This window comes from Schistocerca piceifrons, chromosome 2 (assembly GCF_021461385.2).
Source record: "Schistocerca piceifrons isolate TAMUIC-IGC-003096 chromosome 2, iqSchPice1.1, whole genome shotgun sequence".
NCBI classification, from domain to species: domain Eukaryota; kingdom Metazoa; phylum Arthropoda; class Insecta; order Orthoptera; family Acrididae; genus Schistocerca; species Schistocerca piceifrons.
This window is the reverse complement of record NC_060139.1, coordinates 34,039,873-34,059,202: the sequence shown is the minus strand read 5'-3', so window position 1 is coordinate 34,059,202 and position 19,330 is coordinate 34,039,873. Positions and strand designations below refer to the sequence as shown.

At 37.5% G+C, this 19,330-nt stretch overlaps 1 protein-coding gene across 1 annotated transcript in view; it reads right to left on the bottom strand.

Moving 5' to 3' along the window:
* Positions 1 to 19,330, bottom strand: part of LOC124774968 (E3 ubiquitin-protein ligase SMURF1) — a 167,819-nt gene that overhangs the window by 81,781 nt on the left and 66,708 nt on the right. Inside the window, exon 6 of the mRNA XM_047249693.1 lies at positions 7,199 to 7,690. Coding sequence (XP_047105649.1) covers positions 7,199 to 7,690 — 492 coding nt within the window. The remainder of the gene's footprint in view (positions 1 to 7,198; positions 7,691 to 19,330) is intronic.

Genomic DNA, 19,330 nt, shown 5'->3' with positions numbered 1-19,330 from the left:
AGATAATGTTCAAAACCATTTCAACTTCTCAATGGGGGATATATCTGAAAACTGGGCACATCAGGGGGATAGATGAACATCTTAGGAGATCACATTGGGTAATAGAAAAGGCGTGTGCTTGGGTACTGTGTTGCTGGAAGAACACCTCTCATTTTGTAAGATGGGCAACAGAAAAATTTAGACGATAAGGACACGTCCTGCAGTTTTCCAGATGGTTTTGTAAGGTCGCTGCCGGCTGTAGACCACTAGTTTCCACTCCCCAAGTACATAATACACTCTCAAACACCCATCACTGATGCGAAGGCAGAATCTTCTATCATCAAGCACAAGTTTGTACCATTAATCTTAGCTGCATCTTTTCCTACACCATCAAAGGTGCATTGCGCATTGATGTCATGTGAGAGGAAGTTTGGCAAGCAGTAACCTTGATGTAGTCCAACTTCCACCAAATGTTTCTAGATTACCATGGAGACATTGGGTGCATGAATGGCTCTAATATGTGCTGCGATCACCACACAGTCAGTGACGGATAATCTTATGATGTGTCTATGCAAGCATGACTTTATAGTTGCACCCACTGGAACGATAAGCTTGTCAATGTATGTTCCTAGCAAGTCATTTATTGCTGAAAAATGAAGGAACAAACCTCCTGTCAACACTGCTAGAAGTAGCTTCATGCACAACTTTACTCTACATGCCTTTTAAAACTATTTCTGTACCTATGATTCTACTGCTCATAAGGATTACACCAAACTTCTGAAGAAAATACAACACATAAGCATATATTGTTTCTTCAAAAGATGTATTTTTAGACAAAACAATATCCAGAAAGATTTCCATTACTCCAATTGTATAACCAATACAGAGTACAAGGTATGATCAAAAAGTATTGGAATTGTTTGAATTTTCCACGTTTTATATATCCAATAAAAAAATTGTATATATCTAAAAACAAAGATGATGTGACTTACCAAATGAAAGTGCTGTCGACCTGCCAGCACTTTCATTTGGTAAGTCACATCATCTTTGTTTTTAGATATATATATTTCCTACGTGGAATGTTTCCCTCTATTATAACAATAAAAAAATTGTTCATACACGTGTTCTTGATGTATATTTGCATTTTCAGTTGTTTTGAATATCTAATTTATTGTCAACAGATGAACAGATCATGTGTGTTTTCAAGTGCTTGGGGAATTTTTACTTTCAAAAAAGATGGATCAGAGAATTTGAATCAAGTTTTGCTGGAAAAATGGAATAAAGTACAGCACCATATTTGAAATGTTGACTGTGGCTTTGGGCAAATCTGCTACGATTAAGAGAAGTGTTAACAAGTGGTATAAACATTTCACAGAGAGTCGAGAAGAAGCCGAAGATGACTGCCCTGGCGACTCTAGCACATCTATTCCTGATGGGTATACTGGCAAGAAGTAGAAATCAAGGATCAACTGTCCCAATGGAAACTGCCTGAAGAGACCGAAATTCGCCAAGTTCAATCACATGTAAAGGTTTTTCTCAATGTTTTCTTTGATTATAATGGATAGAGCACCATGAATTATTGCCTTATGGTCATAAGGTCAATGAGGAATGATACTTGGAACTTACACACTATCTATGTGAAGCAATCCAAAGAAAATTACCAGAATTGTGGCAAAAGCACTAGAGGAAATTGCTTCACTATATTGTTCCTGCTCACACCACAATGCTTGTTCATGACTGATTGGCAAAAAACACAAATGTTATGTTGCCTCAGCCACAGTATTCACCGCACATGGTCCCCTGTGACACTTTTCTATTCCCAAGGCTGACGAGAAACGTGAAAGGGCATTCATTTTGCCACCATCAATGAGATGAAACGGAATCGCTGAAGGAACTGAACACCATAATGAAAAGTTAATGTCAGAAGTGCTTCCAAGATTGGAAAAATCACTGGCACAAGTATGTTTTATATGATGCAGATTACTTTGAAGAGGATAAAGTTGATGTTGGGGAATGAATGAAGATTCTTGTTAAGAAAAACAAAACTTCCCATTACTTTTTGGTCACACCTCATATTTGATATCAAAAGTGTGTTACAGACTTTTTTTTCTAAATATTCATTTCTCAATGCATAAGTAAACATGAATTAAAAACAAGAACTAACATTATTAGATATATGTAAAAAAGAACTTCTCCTATGAAAATATATCCTACAACTGGTGTATACACAGGTGTGCAATTAAATGTGGTACTATACTCAATATGGTGAGACTAATAAGATTGCACATGTGGATGTGAGCAGCAGACATAAAATAGGACAGCAAAAAATAAGGAGAAAATGAGGAGACAGAGATGGGAGAGGGAAGGAGGAAATGTACAAGGAGGGATAAAATGTGATATGAACAGTGAGCTACAAATAGAAAGTTTGGTAGCTCAGCTTCAGAACAAAGTACTGGATGACTTTTACAGAATAAAACTTCTGTATCGATCAATAGAAACATGCAACTATCATTAAAACAAAAGGTGAGAGGGCTACTAGTAACAAGAGGAAAAAAGTGACAAAAATCACAGGACAGCAATATGCACATATACTGATGGCGACAGTATTGCATACATGAGGTATAAAATGGCAGTGCACTGGCGGAGCTGTCATTTGTACTCAGATGATTTATGTGAAAAGGTTTCCGACACGATTATGGCCGCACAATGGGAATTAACAGATTCTGAACATGGAATGGTACCTGGAACTACACAAATGGTACATTCCATTACCGAAATCATTAGGGAATTCATGAAGTAAGAGATATGCAATTGCTCTGATGTGTGTGTCTAAAATTTGAGGAAAAAAAAAAACAATAATTAAGCTATGAATATTTCAAATTGGGAAAAATTGAATGTCAGTTTTTGTGCTTGCTGTTTTGTTTCAGATAACTGATGGTCTGTAACAGGCAAAGGCTTTTGTGTACTTATGTCTAAGGTGATTTGATAATTCAGAGTATTTTCATTTATTTAATCATGTCAGAAAACATACATCATATAATCAAAATAATGCATAGATCATTTCAATCTGGTACAACTAGCGTTAACTTTTTTCTATAAACAGACATTACATAGTAACACATATTTTATCAGGTGTGCTAAAAAGTAATGGCCCAGAATCTTTTATGTGAGAACTCAGAAAGTTTTTTTAAAAAAAAAAAAAAAAAAAAAAAAACAAACATCAATAACATTTTATGTCTTTATTCTTCAAGTCTACTTATTTATTTCTCAACATAAACACCCTGGTTATGAATATGTTTTTCCTGACAAGGGACCAGTTTGTAGAGTGTTTTCCATGTTGCCCAGCTTTCTTCATGACCAGAAGGTAAGTTCTCACATGGCACCATCCATTCTGTGTCGGTTGTGCCAGGAACTTAGTGCAAATGCAGAAGGTTGCTCAATGATGGCTTCTGTAGCGTGGAAGATTCTTTGTTTTGATTGGATTTGGGAAGCTGCTGGTGAATACCCATACAGAGAAATGGGTCTTTAGATTTATTGCTTTATTTCTTTCTAGCGGATGGTAGAGTCACAGCAGAACTGATTTGATCTCAGGCAGGCTGTGGTGATTCTACAAGTCTCAATTAGGGCAACTTCAACCTGCCTAGCATGACCGGAACTGTGTCACACAGGGCAGGCAAATTTTGCAGCAGAGTGACAGAGTGCTAAGGTTGATGTTTTCAGAACACGAGGCTGTTTTTCCAAAGTTGTACCAGCTAGTTTCCAGAGTATGTTATTTCTTGCCGATACCTTCCTTTTGGTGTTCAAACATTGATTTCTGTGAGTGCATGTTCAATCAAGGTTGACTCCTAAATATTTGGGTGTGGTGCTGTGTTCTAATTGGGTTCTTCCCAGGTCATCTGGCCAGAGTTTGCTATTGGTGTAGATGTTAAAGAGGATGGCTGCTCAGGCGCTTCTGTATGGGAGGCCATCTTTGTGGTTCTTCCGCCTATTTCTCTCACATTGTAGTCAACAAAAAAAATCTGTGATTATATAGTAGGCATTCTAATATCTGAGTCAGTTTATAATTCTTTGTTATTTCACAGAGATTCTTTAACAATAAGCAGTGGTTAACTGTGTCATATGCTGCCATCAGATCAATGAAACCTACACCCATGATTTTACTGTTTTCAAAGCCATCTTCAGTATACTGCATTAGGTGTAACATTTGAGAGGTGCAGCTTTTCCCTTGTTGGAAACCTGCTTGTTCCAGTATAAGTACTGGTTCTATTATTTTGGACAGCTTGTCTAATATCATTCACTCGAGCATTTGGTGTGTGTGACGTAACAAGGAGACTGGTCTGTAGGTTTTTGAATCATTTGCATCTTTATCATACTTCCAAACTACAGTGACTCCAGCATTTCTCCATAGTTCTGGAATTTTACAGCTGACTGTGCAGTTATTTAGTAAATTAAAGCACCACTGTTTGTTGATGGTACCAAATCTTTTGAACTGTTCAATACAGATGTCATCTAGGCCTGCTGCTTTGACATGTTTATATTTGTTAAGTGCTATATTAAAGATCTTTCATGATGAAAGGATCATGCAGGATGCTATTGTTATGTTTCAGTTTTTTACTTTGATTTGTCTACAGTTTTCCTTGGTTTGCTGCTTTCAATGAACTCATTTGCTGGGTTGCAGATATGTTGCAGAGCACTTGAGTCTCAGAAGCATCATTGCTGAGGCGTTTTGGTAGTTTTTCAAGCCTTGTGGCTATTTCTTCCCATGTTTACCTCCTCCATTAACTTAATCCACCGGGTGCGTTTGACTCAGAAATTAGGGAAATGACATGATAACCACTTGCAATGGTTTCAGCACTAAATAGGTTCATTTCAAAATTATCTTTATATACATTGAACAGAATGCATGTTTCTGGAGTAAGTCCCTGTATGTATGTATGTATGGATATGTTTCCACAGCCTCTACAAACAGGTTTGTAATAGTAGAACCTGACAGTGTTCACTCTTTCTTCATACAATTCTGAAACAGGCTGAATTGTTTAGATCCTCTCATCTAACATAATTATGACCTCTTTTTTTAATTTGCTTTTTTGAAATTTCATCTTCACTTGAAATACACAGTTTGTAGTCTGACTGGTGATACTAACTGGCACATTATTGGATGGTGTTGTGTATGTGGAATTGGTAAACTGATTTGATGCTTTGTTGGGACAGGTTTTCACTAGCAAAAATACGGTCAGGATTGTAACCAAATTGTCATTCGCCACTGTTGAAGGATGAGGGTAGATTACTGTATCGGATAAGTGACGCTTATTATGTTCACCCATACTAGAAGGGCCTCTCCATTTACATCATCTTCAGGGTATCCCTGACAACACTGTGGCTGTTGAAACCACGACAACAAAGTTTTCTGATTGTAGAAATCAGGAGGAGGACTGAAACAAATATCTTTCTTTGGAGGTTTGTAGATGGATGAAACTATCAAGTTATTAATTTCACCCATGAAGATTTCAATGTTACTGACACCTGTAATTGAAGTTGAGAGAATCTGAAGGTCTGTTATATCTTCCGCTATGTGTTTTCTTTTTTTCTCCTGGAGTTAATCACAAGTTCAAAACATTTTTTGTGTTGCTATGGTCAAATGTAAATATAAATGTTTTATTTGCAGAGTTGCCTAATGGTGAGTTGATTTAAAACTGAAATTTGATTGATATAGGCCTAATTTGTAACAAACAGCAGGGTATCATCCATACGCACAGAAGGTGCACTCTTCTGCTTTCGAACTTGCTCATGTATTTCACTTCTTGCATGTAAGAGAAAGTTATTTATATTAAAACACCTCTGTATTAGTGTTAAAATGAAGTTAATATAAGAAAATAATACCAAGAAAACTTTCATAAGTTAAATTTGTAACTCTCAATGACAACTGCATGTCTTCCTCACTCTCCTCTACAATTTTAGTGAGATAAAAAAGTGACATACAAAAATTATAAAAGATAGAATTTCTTTCCTACTGGCCTAAACAAGTCTGTATGTGTAACAAACTGTAAAATATAAAATGTCTATGGTTTCAGGAAATTTCTTGATAAAGGGTTGTGCAAAATCAGAATAATTTCTGCTACTCAGATTAATGATGTTTCAATAAAATTTACAACGATATGTAGCTCCAACATAATTTTTATTGCTCATAAAGTGCTCGCCACCATATTCTTAACAGACGAGTCCCTCTCATCGTGGGGTCTGCGTGAACTCCCTTCCTTTTCAACCTTCCTCAACCCATATCCCTCTTCCCTCCCTGAAGTGGAGAGTTTGCATAATTTTGTGTTCTTTTGTATGCTTCTATCAGCAGTGCTAAAAACTTCACACCCTGTGCGCCCGAAGATAAACCCTGGCCAGAGATCCTGTATCAAAATCTTATCACCATATACCTAATTATTAAGTTAATGGCATAGTACACACACACACACACACACACACACACACACACACACACACACACACACACACACACACACACAGTTATGTTAAATATAGCATTCATTATTACTTGTATATTTTGTAATATCTATTGCCACTCATCCAACTTCCATTGCCACTCATGCAACATCCAAATAACACAATCACACTGCGTATTTATAATTTTAAAAAAGATAGCACATATTAGTTACTTGACCTTAACTCTGAGATTACATTCTATACTTAATAGTGGTGGAAGAAGAACTGTGATCACCATTAAGATGCTCCCTTCATCTACTGTGGTGTAAGTACATTGCAGAATAAGATAGTGTGTTTTGTTTTGCACATTATCAGGAAAGCAGCAGCAGCAGCAACAGTAGTAGGAATAAGTCTGGTAGTAATAGTAGTAGTCGCATTTTGTGACAAGGAGAGAAGAAGGAACATTACAAAAATTGGTAACATTGTCTTCTGTTGTGTACCCAGCACATGACTGTGTGTCATTTGTGCAACAATGACTCATTAATTATAGTGCATGGTGATTTATTAGAAGTGACAAAGAATCCTTTAATTCACCTGGTTAAACTATCTGAAATTAAAGATCAAATCTAAAATTTGGCTCAATTTCATGTATTCATTCCATGTGTCTTGGATAAGCACTATGAAGTTTTCTTTTAAAGAAACTACCAAGTACACCCATTAATAAGTGGAGGTGACGTATGTAGAGATAATGAACTTCATAACACACACAGATCAAAATGTGAAATACCTCACTGTTTTGTTTGGTTGAAAGCCTGTTATTGCTGGAACCAATGGCCTGCGTGATGCAGCAGTTCCTCGAAGAGGGAAGATGCCATTCTGCTCCCTGTTCCCTGATTGATTCTGGCTTGGTGTCTGGTTTACTGGACTGCCAGAATTGGATCCTGCTGACGATTGTTGTTCAACGGTACCAGTAATAGGTGAACTGGTATTGGAACTTGAAGTATTTAGATGGACTAATCCACTTATTGGAGAAGCTGGCTGCGTAACATCTGGGCTGACGGGTCCACCCTCAGTTGAAGAATTTAGATGGGCTAATCCACTTGTTGGAGAAGTAGGCTGTGTAACATCTGGGCTGACAGACCCACCATCACTTGAAGAATTTGGATGGGCTAATCCACTTGTTGGAGAAGTAGGCTGTGTAACGTTTGAGCCAACAGGACCATTCTCACGCGAAGGTCTTGAAAGGACATGTGTCGGAATAATACTTGTATATTGCGGCCTATGAGGAAGGAAAATGGCATTAGTAACCACTAGTCCTAAATAAAAGAAAAACATTAATATAATCATTATTTAAATCTTAAATAAAAGATTGAACACAGAAACAATAAATTTATGGTATCTGCAACTCTATTTCATGATTTACTGCAGATTAGACACAAACTAAATTAAAATTCTCATAATGTTATCATACAAAACCTGCATTAGCAACATTTTCCATCACAAAAGGTTGCCACCATCTTCTACAATACGCTATGTAGCTCTACACACACACACACACACACACACACACACACACACACACACACACACACACACTTATTGAGCACTTTGAAGTGATATCTTCACTTCAGCAAAAAGCTTTAATAGCAAAGGGACAGCTTTTGTAGAGGTGAAGTATATACTAAACAATGCAAAATTTACACTGTAAAACTATTTTTTTTTTTTTACATGCTTCCAAGCTCTATGTTTCGTAAATACAGGATGCATAAATGAAACAGACACACAAAATCAGCAACAAATTTTTAAAATTCCTTCCAATGTACAGTAAATGAACACACAACCTCTGTATTACACATTATAAGCTGCTTTCCTTAATGTATGGCTCTGTTGCACATATTTAGTATAACACACTAGGTATCAACAGTTCATGTTTCATGGATATCAACAGCTCATGTTTCATCAATTTGTATACTGTTGTGTTATTTGTTCTCTACAATAGAAGATTACTGCTCAACTGACATTGCTGGCATTACTGTGCAAATTACGTGACAAGTGGAGAGCATTTTACTGTACTACAATTGAGCAGCATAGTGAACGCATTATTGTGGCCAAGATAGACACAAAGCCTCCGCCTACTACAGTAGTACAAGTTTATATGCCAACTAGCTCTGCAGATGACGAAGAAATTGAAGAAATGTATGATGAAATAAAAGAAATTATTCAGATAGTGAAGGGAGACGAAAATTTAATAGTCACGGGTGATTGGAATTCGGTAGTAGGAAAAGGAAGAGAAGGAAACGTATTAGGTGAATATGGATTGGGGGGAAGAAATGAAAGAGGAAGCCGCCTGGTAGAATTTTGCACAGCGCGCAACTTAATCATAGCTAACACTTGGTTCAAGAATCATGAAAGAAGGTTGTATACATGGAAGAAGCCTGGAGATACTGACAGGTTTCAGATAGATTATACAGGGTGATTCAAAAAGAATACCACAACTTTAGGAATTTAAAACTCTGCAACGACAAAAGGCAGAGCTAAGCACTATCTGTCGGCGAATTAAGGGAGCTATAAAGTTTCATTTAGTTGTACATTTGGTTGCCATTTCAGCCAATAAAGTTTTTGGTCCCTTTTTCTTCGAAGGTGCTACTGTGACTGGACTACAGTATCTGGAGATGTTAGAGAATTGGCTGTTCCCTCAGATCGAACAAGAAGCACAACAATTCATATTTCAGCAGGATGGAGCGCCACCACATTGGCACTTATCTGTCCGTAACTACCTGAACGTCAACTACCCGAGGCGATGGATCGGCCACCAGGCAGCCCCTGACAGAGCACGTCATCACTGGCCTCCAAGAGGCCCTGATCTTACCCCCTGCGATTTTTTCTTGTGGGGGTATGTTAAGGATATGGTGTTTCGGCCACCTCTCCCAGCCACCATTGATGATTTGAAACGAGAAATAACAGCAGCTATCCAAACTGTTACGCCTGACATGCTACAGAGAGTGTGGAACGAGTTGGAGTATCGGGTTGATATTGCTCGTGTGTCTGGAGGGGGCCATATTGAACATCTCTGAACTTGTTTCTGAGTGAAAAAAAAGCCTTTTTAAATACTCTTTGTAATGATGTATAACAGAAGGTTGTATTATGTTTCTTTCATTAAATACACATTTTTAAAGTTGTGGTATTCTTTTTGAATCACCCTGTATAATGGTAAGACAGAGATTTAGGAACCAGGTTTTAAATTGTAAGACATTTCCAGGGGCAGATGTGGATTCTGACCACAATCTATTGGTTATGAACTGCAGATTGAAACTGAAGAAACTGCAAAAAGGCGGGAATTTAAGGAGATGGGACCTGGATAAACTGAAAGAACCAGAGGTTCTACAGAGTTTCAAGGAGAGCATAAGGGAACAATTGACAGGAATGGGGGAAAGAAATACAGTAGAACAAGAATGGGTAGCTTTGAGGGATGAAGTAGTGAAGGCAGCAGAGGATAAAGTAGGTAAAAAGACGAGGGCTAGTAGAAATCCTTGGGTAACAGAAGAAATAGTGAACTTAATTGATCAGAGGAGAAAATATAAAAATGTGGTAAATGAAGCAGGCAAAAAGGAATACAAACGTCTCAAAAATGAGATCGACAGGAAGTGCAAAATGGCTAAGCAGGGATGGCTAGATGCCAAATGTAAGGATGTAGAGGCTTGTCTCACCAGGGGTAAGATACATACTGCCTACAGGAAAATTAAAGAGATCTTTGGAGGAAAGAGAACCACTTGTATGAATATCAAGAGCTCAGATGGAAACCCAGTTCTAAGCAAAGAAGGGAAAGCAGAAAGGTGGAAGCAGTATATAGAGGGTCTATACAAGGGCGATGTACTTAAGGACAATATTATGGAAATGGAAGAGGATGTAGATGAAGATGAAATGGGAGATACGATACTGCGTGATGAGTTTGACAGAGCCCTGAGAGACCTGAGTCGAAACAAGGCCCCGGGAGTAGACAACATTCCATTAGAACTATTGACGGCCTTGGGAGAGCCAGTCCTGACAAAACTCTACCATCTGGTGAGCAAGATATATGAGACAGGCGAAGTACCCTCAGACTTCAAGAAGAATATATTTTATTTCCAATCCCAAAGAAAGCAGGTGTTGACAGATGTGAAAATTACTGAACCATCAGTTTAATAAGTCACGGCTGCAAAATACTAACACGAATTCTTTACAGACGAATGGAAAAACTAGTAGAAGCCGACCTCGGGGAAGACCAGTTTGGATTCCATAGAAATATAGGAACACGTGAGGCAATACTGACCTCACGACTTATCTTAGAAGAAAGATTCTAGTGCTAGTGCTAGCGCTAGATGCTAGTTTCTAGCATTTGTAGACTTAGAGAAAGCTTTTGACAATGTTGACTGGAATACTCTCTTTCAAATTCTGAAGGTGGCAGGGGTAAAATACAGGAAGCGAAAGGCTATTTACAACTTGTACAGAAACCAGATGGCAGTTATAAGAGTCGAGGGGCATGAAAGGGAAGCAGTGATTGGGAAGGGAGTGAGACAGGGTTGTTGCCTCTCCCCAATGTTATTCAATCTGTATATTGAGCAAGCAGTGAAGGAAACAAAAGAAAAATTCGGAGTAGGTATTAAAATCCATGGACAAGAAATAAAAACTTTGAGGTTCGCCGATGACATTGTAATTCTGTCAGAGACAGCAAAGGACTTGGAAGAGCAGTTGAATGGAATGGATAGTGTCTTGAAAGGAGGATATAAGATGAACATCAACAAAAGTAAAATGAGGATAATGGAATGTAGTCGAATTAAGTCGGGTGATGCTGAGGGAATCAGATTAGGAAATGAGACATTTAAAGTAGTAAAGGAGTTTTGCTATTTGGGGAGCAAAATAACTGATGATGTTTGAAGTAGAGAGGATATAAAATGTAGACTGGCAATGGCAAGGAAAGCGTTTCTGAAGAAGAGAAATTTGTTAACATCGAGTATAGATTTAAATGTCAGGAAGTCGTTTCTGAAAGTATTTGTATGGAGTTAGCCATGTATGGAAGTGAAACATGGACGATAAATAGTTTGGACAAGAAGAGAATAGAAGCTTTTGAAATGTGGTGCTACAGAAGAATGCTGAAGATTAGATGGGTAGATCACATAACTAATGAGGAGGTATTGAATAGGATTGGGGAGAAGAGAAGTTTGTGGCACAACTTGACTAGAAGAAGGGATCGGTTGGTAGGACATGTTCTGAGGCATCAAGGGATCACCAATTTAGTATTGGAGGGCAGCAAGGAGGGTAAAAATCGTAGAGGGAGACCAAGAGATGAATACACTAAGCAGATTCAGAAGGATTTAGGTTGCAGTAGTTACTGGGAGATGAAGCAGCTTGCACAGGATAGAGTAGCATGGAGAGCTGCATCAAACCAGTCTCAGGACTGAAGACCACAACAACAACAACAACAACAACAATTGAGGAATCTTCCCATTTCTTTCGTAACTGAGCAATGTAAAAGCACTGCCTCTTGAACTTTTCTTTCAAACTGGTGAACTTTCAATTACTACAGCACAGGACTGGAGACACCATTGTTAAAATGTTGGTTAATATTACCACAAAAAATTTTTTAAGGTATACTTGGTTACCTGATACCATTGTATTTTTGATACCGGTATGTAGTGTTTAACAGCTGGGTCACAAAGACCCAATAATCTGTCCTCCTCCTCTGCATCTACATCTACATCCATACTCTGCAAACCATCACAAAATGCATGGCAGAGAGTACATTCCATTTGTATCAGTTATTAGGGTTTCTTCCTGTTCCATACACTTATCCAGTGTTTGAAAGCTTCTGTTCGTGTCATACAGAAGGATGGTTCAAGGAAGGACATAGCTCTTAATATTTTTAGAATTCAACTATATATAAATATGAGTGATGTTCTTGTAAGTTGATGTAACCCACATTCTTTAAACTGTCAAGGAAAGAATCTATTCCTGTGTCCAGCAGTGAATTGTGGTCAAGAACAGAACAAATTCAACTAAAAATTCTTACCATAACTGACAAATTGTTTGGTCTCACCTTGTCAATACTTATCTCCAATCACCTTTACAGTGCTGCAACAGATATCTGTGTTATACTCTTGCTGTACATCAACTGTCAACGCTCAGCAAATTCCTAGGAATTCGATATGCCACTGTTTTTCAAGAAGGAATGAAACACTAAGAGCCCATAACAACTACCTGAATTCGTAACTAACAGAGAACTGACTTGTCATTCGTTTTCTTTGATATTTTGTTTGGTCCCATGTTGCACACTCTTTATTAGGAAATACTTAAATGCGATCAGCAACAACACAGAAATTAACAACAACTGATTTAAACATCAATTATTTATGTACGTATGTATGTATGTATGTATTGGCTTTCATTGTTATCAGTGAGCGTAATTGTACCTTATTGGAAGGATGGTAAATATTGCACTGCAGTGTTGTTAGCAAGAAGATAAAGTGTGTGTTTTACATGAAACAATGTACAGTATCAAATGCAAATGGAATTACAAAGAAAGCCCAGAACGAGGGAACACTACTAATAGGAAACCTTATCATTTGATAGTAGTACCCAATAAAAAGGTACACACATTCTGTGATATGAGAAACAATTACACAAGTGTATTAATGATGGCAACAATTCCACTAGAGATAAGTTAGAGACACACAGGCTCACGTAATAAAACTGATTTCTACATAATAAAATTGCACAGTTTTTTTAACATTTAAGGAAAGCCAACAATCATTTTCGAACTGCTGTATTAATTACATCTACCATCAATAACAAACATATTTACTAATTAAATTGAGGTAGTAGTGATCCTGGAGTGTTCAGGAAATACAGATGGAACAGATAAACTAAGGCACCCTATACAGCTCTAATGATGGAACAAGGAATGAAGAGACCAACTGTGGATTTCAAGAGTTTCAAGAATGTCTTAATTTCAACAATACAAATGTGACATTAAGTCATGCAGGAGGCAGGCAACCATTATTATAACAGTCGTCAGTAATCCTCCTTTCAGGTTGACTGGGTTGCAATGGTAAAAGTCAATCACCAGAGAAGGAGTGACTTTGTTGCTAATATGACGTGTTTCAGAATTTATCCTTCAACAGATTTCTAGGAGCAATTACTGCACGAAGAAACAGCATTTTAATTTATACACGAAATGAACATTCGCCAACTAGTCTATGAATGTCTGTCTCACATACAACTTGAAATGCCACAACTACATGCAGTAATTGCTCCTAGAAAACTGGTGATGGATAAATTCTGCAATGCTTCATATGAGCAGTAAAGTCATTCCTTGACTGGTGATTATTTTTTACCACAGTGTTGCAGTCAGCCTGAATGCAAAACTACTGATTGTATTAATTTCAAGTTTGATGTCAGACAGCAAATGGCAAGAGAAATATTTTTTTCCATGTTATACAATTACTAATTAACAATTTTTTCTGTGAAACCTTTCTTTTTACCAAATTTCACTATTGTAGATCAACAGGAAGTATCCTATGGGTTTTGATGAGTGACTGAGTATCAAAATATGTGACATAAATGGCCATGCCAACTGACTGCACTGACTCAGAAGATAATTATTATACTGCTGAGGGACCATAGACTTTAGTATGTAACATAAATTTCGTATTGATACATGTAGTTGTTCCTGAGAAAAAGGGATCTTAACAGAGAGATAGTTTGAAAAAAAAAGACAAAAAACTTTTTTGTGTGGTATAATTACAGTTTTTGGATATTTTTTCCTTTGGTTGCACTGTGAAACCTTCATTTTTGCCAAATTTGATTGATTCTAGGCCAACGGGAAGTACCCTATAGGTTTCAATGAGCAAATATCAAAATATACGACATAAATAAATGGCCATATCTTTTGAATGCTTTGACTTAGAAGCTTCAGATTTTTACACAGCCAAGGGACCATAAACATCAGCATATTGTGTAAGTTTCAACTTGATATGTCAAGTTGAAAGGTTTTTTTTTAACAGTTGGACAGACAGACGAACAACAAAGCAATCCTACAAGTTTCATTTTTACCGATTGAGGCTTGGAATCCCAAAAATTATGAAATACTCATCATAAACATGAGGCAGACGGAAAGGATAAACAGTAAGAAATTTTTGGATGGAGCAATACATAAAATAAGGGAAAGGCAACCACTCTTCTATAGTGGACTGACATGTGCAGCACAAAGACAAACACCATTTCTGTGCTCCACACACAAATCGCTTACAGGTAAGTGATTGCTTTTTCCTCGTTTTACAAACAGTAAGAAAAGTACAATATAAATGAAATTTGTGGTGGAAATGAAGGAAGAACAGTCAAAACAGAGGCAAGAAGTGTGTTGTTACATACTGGGACAAAAATAAACCAAAATTAAGAGTAGGAAAAACAGCATGCTAAATTAGCAAAGGAGGAGGAGCTGAATGCAGGAAGGTAAAAAGAAAAAGAGAACTGTGAATGCTAGTAGACACTGAATGAGTAGTGATTAAAGAGTTAATGAGGAAAAGGTGCTAATACCCCACTCTAAGACACTTGCACCCTCCACAAAGGTTGAACACACATTCTTAATTGTCCAGAATTCAGCTCAGGTCACAACACTGAGGCTCTTTCCACCTTTCGAGGGAGTCTTAAACCAGTCTGTTCTATCTAGTGTCAATAGGCGGAAGGTAAAGAATTTTAGTGACCCAAATGGGGGGAAAAAGGTATGTAGGTATGAAGGTCGGCACTGTGCAGGAGGAGGGAGAGCAATTCTACGCAGATGGAGAAGAAATCTGGCCGCTAATGGTGCAACACCACAGCAACGACTACCAAAAAGTCCTGTGCATTGCTTTCTTGCAGTTGAGTATAGGCCAGCTACACTAGACCACCTCGGCCCCTGCCTACTGGAACGAGAGAGGACCCGCTCGTAATCACAGCACTGGAGGCTGCAGTTATCCCAAGACATCAGCTAACATGATAACAGGCTGCTGATATTGCCTGCTGCTTTCACCACAGGCAAATTACATAAACAAGGTATTAAGGAAGTCCTCTATTAGGCGAGTGGCAATCTATCCTTTTCATAATGTTGTAATTACAGAACAAGAATGATTATGTTCATACAAAACTTTCCAGTCTCATTATCTGACAACTAAACACCCTAACTTCATTTTTATTCATAGCAGATATGGCAGCAATTTATTAAAAATAGGTGCCATTTTCCACTTCTGCTGTAATAATTTTATTAGTTCACAACTAGTTTCAAGCTGTCAAATCATAAGTAAACACCAATAGAAGACACAAATTTAACAGACACTACCATTTCAATACATATCTTATAGCTTTCTATCACAGAATCCCAAAAACACTTGAGAAAGTTCCTTTGCTCCAGTAATTAAATTTTTGAATGGTGGGCTCCATGTGGTTTCCAAGTTGTGCAGCGACCGTAAACCACAAAATTACCAAATATGCAGCAACCAACTGCAAAATCATGTTTTATTTATTCACTTTTGCAAATCGATTTCAACTGATTAACAGCCATCATCAGTGCACATCAGGGCACATATTGGTTGAAAGCACTGATGATGGCGGTTAATCAGTTGAAATTGATTTGCAAAAGTGAATAAATAAAACATGATTTTGCGACTGGTTGCTGCATATTTGGTAATTTAATTAAATTTTACAGCAGTCTCTAACATAGTATTGAGTATTATTTAAGAGTGTGTGTAAGTGTGTGTGTGTGTGTGTGTGTGTGTGTGTGTGTGTGTGTGTGTGTTCCTTTTTCTACAGCAGTTACTGCACTGTGTAGAATGTCTCCATTGCTATTCAGTGTTGATTCACAGTATCAATGAGCAGTTCCCTAATAATGACTGGGCAAATAATTCCAAGTACATTGTAATGTAGGAAGTATTCAATGAGTGGACTATGTCCAAAGCATGATTCTGCTCTTTAGGATGAGTTTAATGACCATGCTATTGATGTAAATGAACTTAGTACACCACATTCAGTACTTCAAGTTGTAGAAAAAGTTACATTGTAAATGGTGACCATGCTGCCAGGACTTGTCTGACTTATTAGTCATGAATATTTGGCTTGAACCTGTAGAGGAAATATCTCAAGACCAAAATATTGAACAAGAAATTACCTACATAAGTCATAAAAGTATCTATTAGATATGGGATAGAGTGAAGTAAAAATAGATGTAGTTGATGTAATGGAAAGTGACAGGAGCCAGTTGACTGACCACTGGCAGTCAACTGACTAGTACAGATCCATAACTGATAGCTCTACGTCAACAGTTACTAAATGCCACAAGATCAATGAATTCTAAACTGAATACTAATAAAGAATATCTAGGGTCCAAAAGAGAAACAATAAATATGACATTAGGTGATATTGAATTAAAGATAAATACTTTGCAATCAGAAATGTATGTATTCACATCAGAGGTGAATCCAGAATCAATAAATTCAAAACAGAAATGGAGAAAGAAATAAGGACAAACACAAATACCTTTAAGACAAAGTCAAAACAGGATGTAGAACTGAATGTGTGTTCCATGAAAGAACAGGTGGAAAGCAGGTTTAAAGTAACTAAAATGCTTAACACCAAAACAGGCACAGAGGCCATCAGGAAAGACATTAAGAAAACAAATAACTGAATGACAGAACTCCAGGAAAGGGTAGAGAATCAATTAATGTTAGGGGAGTTAATGAACAACAAATGTGAAATCGATCAGGTGAGATCAAGTAACAGGCACTAGTCTCAAATTAAATGTGAACAGGAGATATTGCCAGATTAACTTCATCTATTGGAGATGGACAGAAAATTTGATCCACAAGGAGATATTCAGCCTGTGGTATTTATACAGGATGAATCACCTACAACTTGCACCACAAATATTGCAGAAATGGAAAGTGCTGTTGATGTGTGGGTTTCACAGAATGTATTGGTAGTCAGAGCATGTGTTGGTATCCAATAAACAGATTGTAATAATACTTATAAAGGGTGCATTTTGTGCAAAAGTATACTTTTTTAAATGGACCAATGCCTATTGACATTAACAAACTAAAAGTAGGGTAAATTACAATGTCAGGGGTGTTTGTTGCAGGATTGTAGTGCAAGACATTTACGACATATCATATTTTGAAAAATTGCCTCACTTTGTGCCATTCAACCTGTATAGTTCCTAGGTACAATGTTGTTATGTTTCCATACAGTGTGCTTGTGTGTTCCTTGAGTGCACTGTGACTTGCTGGTCAGTCTGTGACAGTCCAAGCAGTAGGTACTGAGTGGACGTTGGCTTTACCAATGCAGTTCGTTCTTGCATAGTGTATGTGACAAGATATCCCAATAGATGTCAACCACCTCGGAAATTATTTATTAAGCTCTTCAGTTATGAGAAAGTGATAGTGTAACACATACACAATGTAACAGAAGGAAACAAGCGGTGACAGAAGACTGAGAAATTAAGTTCTTGCTGCTATTGCAGTTGATCCACAATTTAGCTCCTGCACAATCGCACACACAAGTGGCAAGAGTCAGGCAAGTGCCCTATGCGTTCTCCATTGACATAGGTTCCATCCCTACCACATCTCTCTCCATCAAGAGGTGCATGGAAACAATTACAAGAATCATGTTAACTTCTGTATATAAGCATTAAGACAGGATGCTCCTGATGTAACATGTATCTTGTTTAATGATGAAGCCACATTTACCAATCATGGTCAGGTAATACGCCAAAAAATGCACTATTGATCTGTTGACAACCCCATTGGCTTCGTCAGGTGGGACATCGGCATCCATGGAGTGTACACATGTTGTGTGAGATAGTGAAGCATCAGATCATGGGCCACGTTTCATAGACGGAACACTGAATGCACACAAGTGTAACAGCCTCCTAACAGACCATCTTCCATGGATGCTAGAAGATGTTCCTCTGCAGGCTAGGAGGAACCTATGGTACCAACACAATGGCTGTCAAGCCCATAGTGCACGAAGTATTACAGGATGTCTTCACAAATTGTTTCCAAATTGCTGGATTTGACACAGAGAACCTGTACTTGACTGGTTCATTCCCCGGATATGATGCCAGAAGACTTTTTTCTGTGGGGAAACTTGACACACGCTGTCAAATGCCGTCAACAAGGACATACCAACTACACCCGACAATATGCAATGATTTATTACTGCAGCCTGCTTGGACATCTCCACTGAAATGTTAGTATATGTACAGCAGTCGTTCCATACCAGCCTGTAAGCATGTATTGCTGCTGCCGGTGGTTCATTCTGAACACAACCTGTCATGCTCAATTGTCCCATAACTCATCAGAATCCACATAACTAGTGTATGCAGTTGTGCTGTTCCTTAGTGTGTGCTACCACAGATATTGTAAAAGTGTCAGTGTGGGAACTTTTCAAAATATGGTGTCTTGTAAACGACTTTCACTATAATCTAGCAACAACCACTACTGATATTCTAGTTTACCCTGCTTTTAATTTATTAATGCCAATAGCTGCTGTTCCACTTAAAAAAGTGTATGTTTGCACAAAAATACACTTTCTAAAAAGTATTATAACAATCTGTTTATTAGCTAACAACATATGCCCCTTGTAATGGATCTGGGAGATGTTATTTTTTTACCGTATTTGTCGATATTGAATTGAAAATGTTTTCTTATATTTTTGTCAGAATTTATTATAATTTGTCTTATTATATGTTAATTTACTTCTGTTTTTGAGAGTAAAAGCATATTGATTACTATTAGAAAATGTATCGAAGAATAGCAAAGAAACTGATTGTGTAAAATATCTTTGACGTTGGAGTAGTCTTTGACTATAGTCAGTCCGAGTCGGAAGCTAACTCTTGGTGTGTGTTGACGGAAGAACA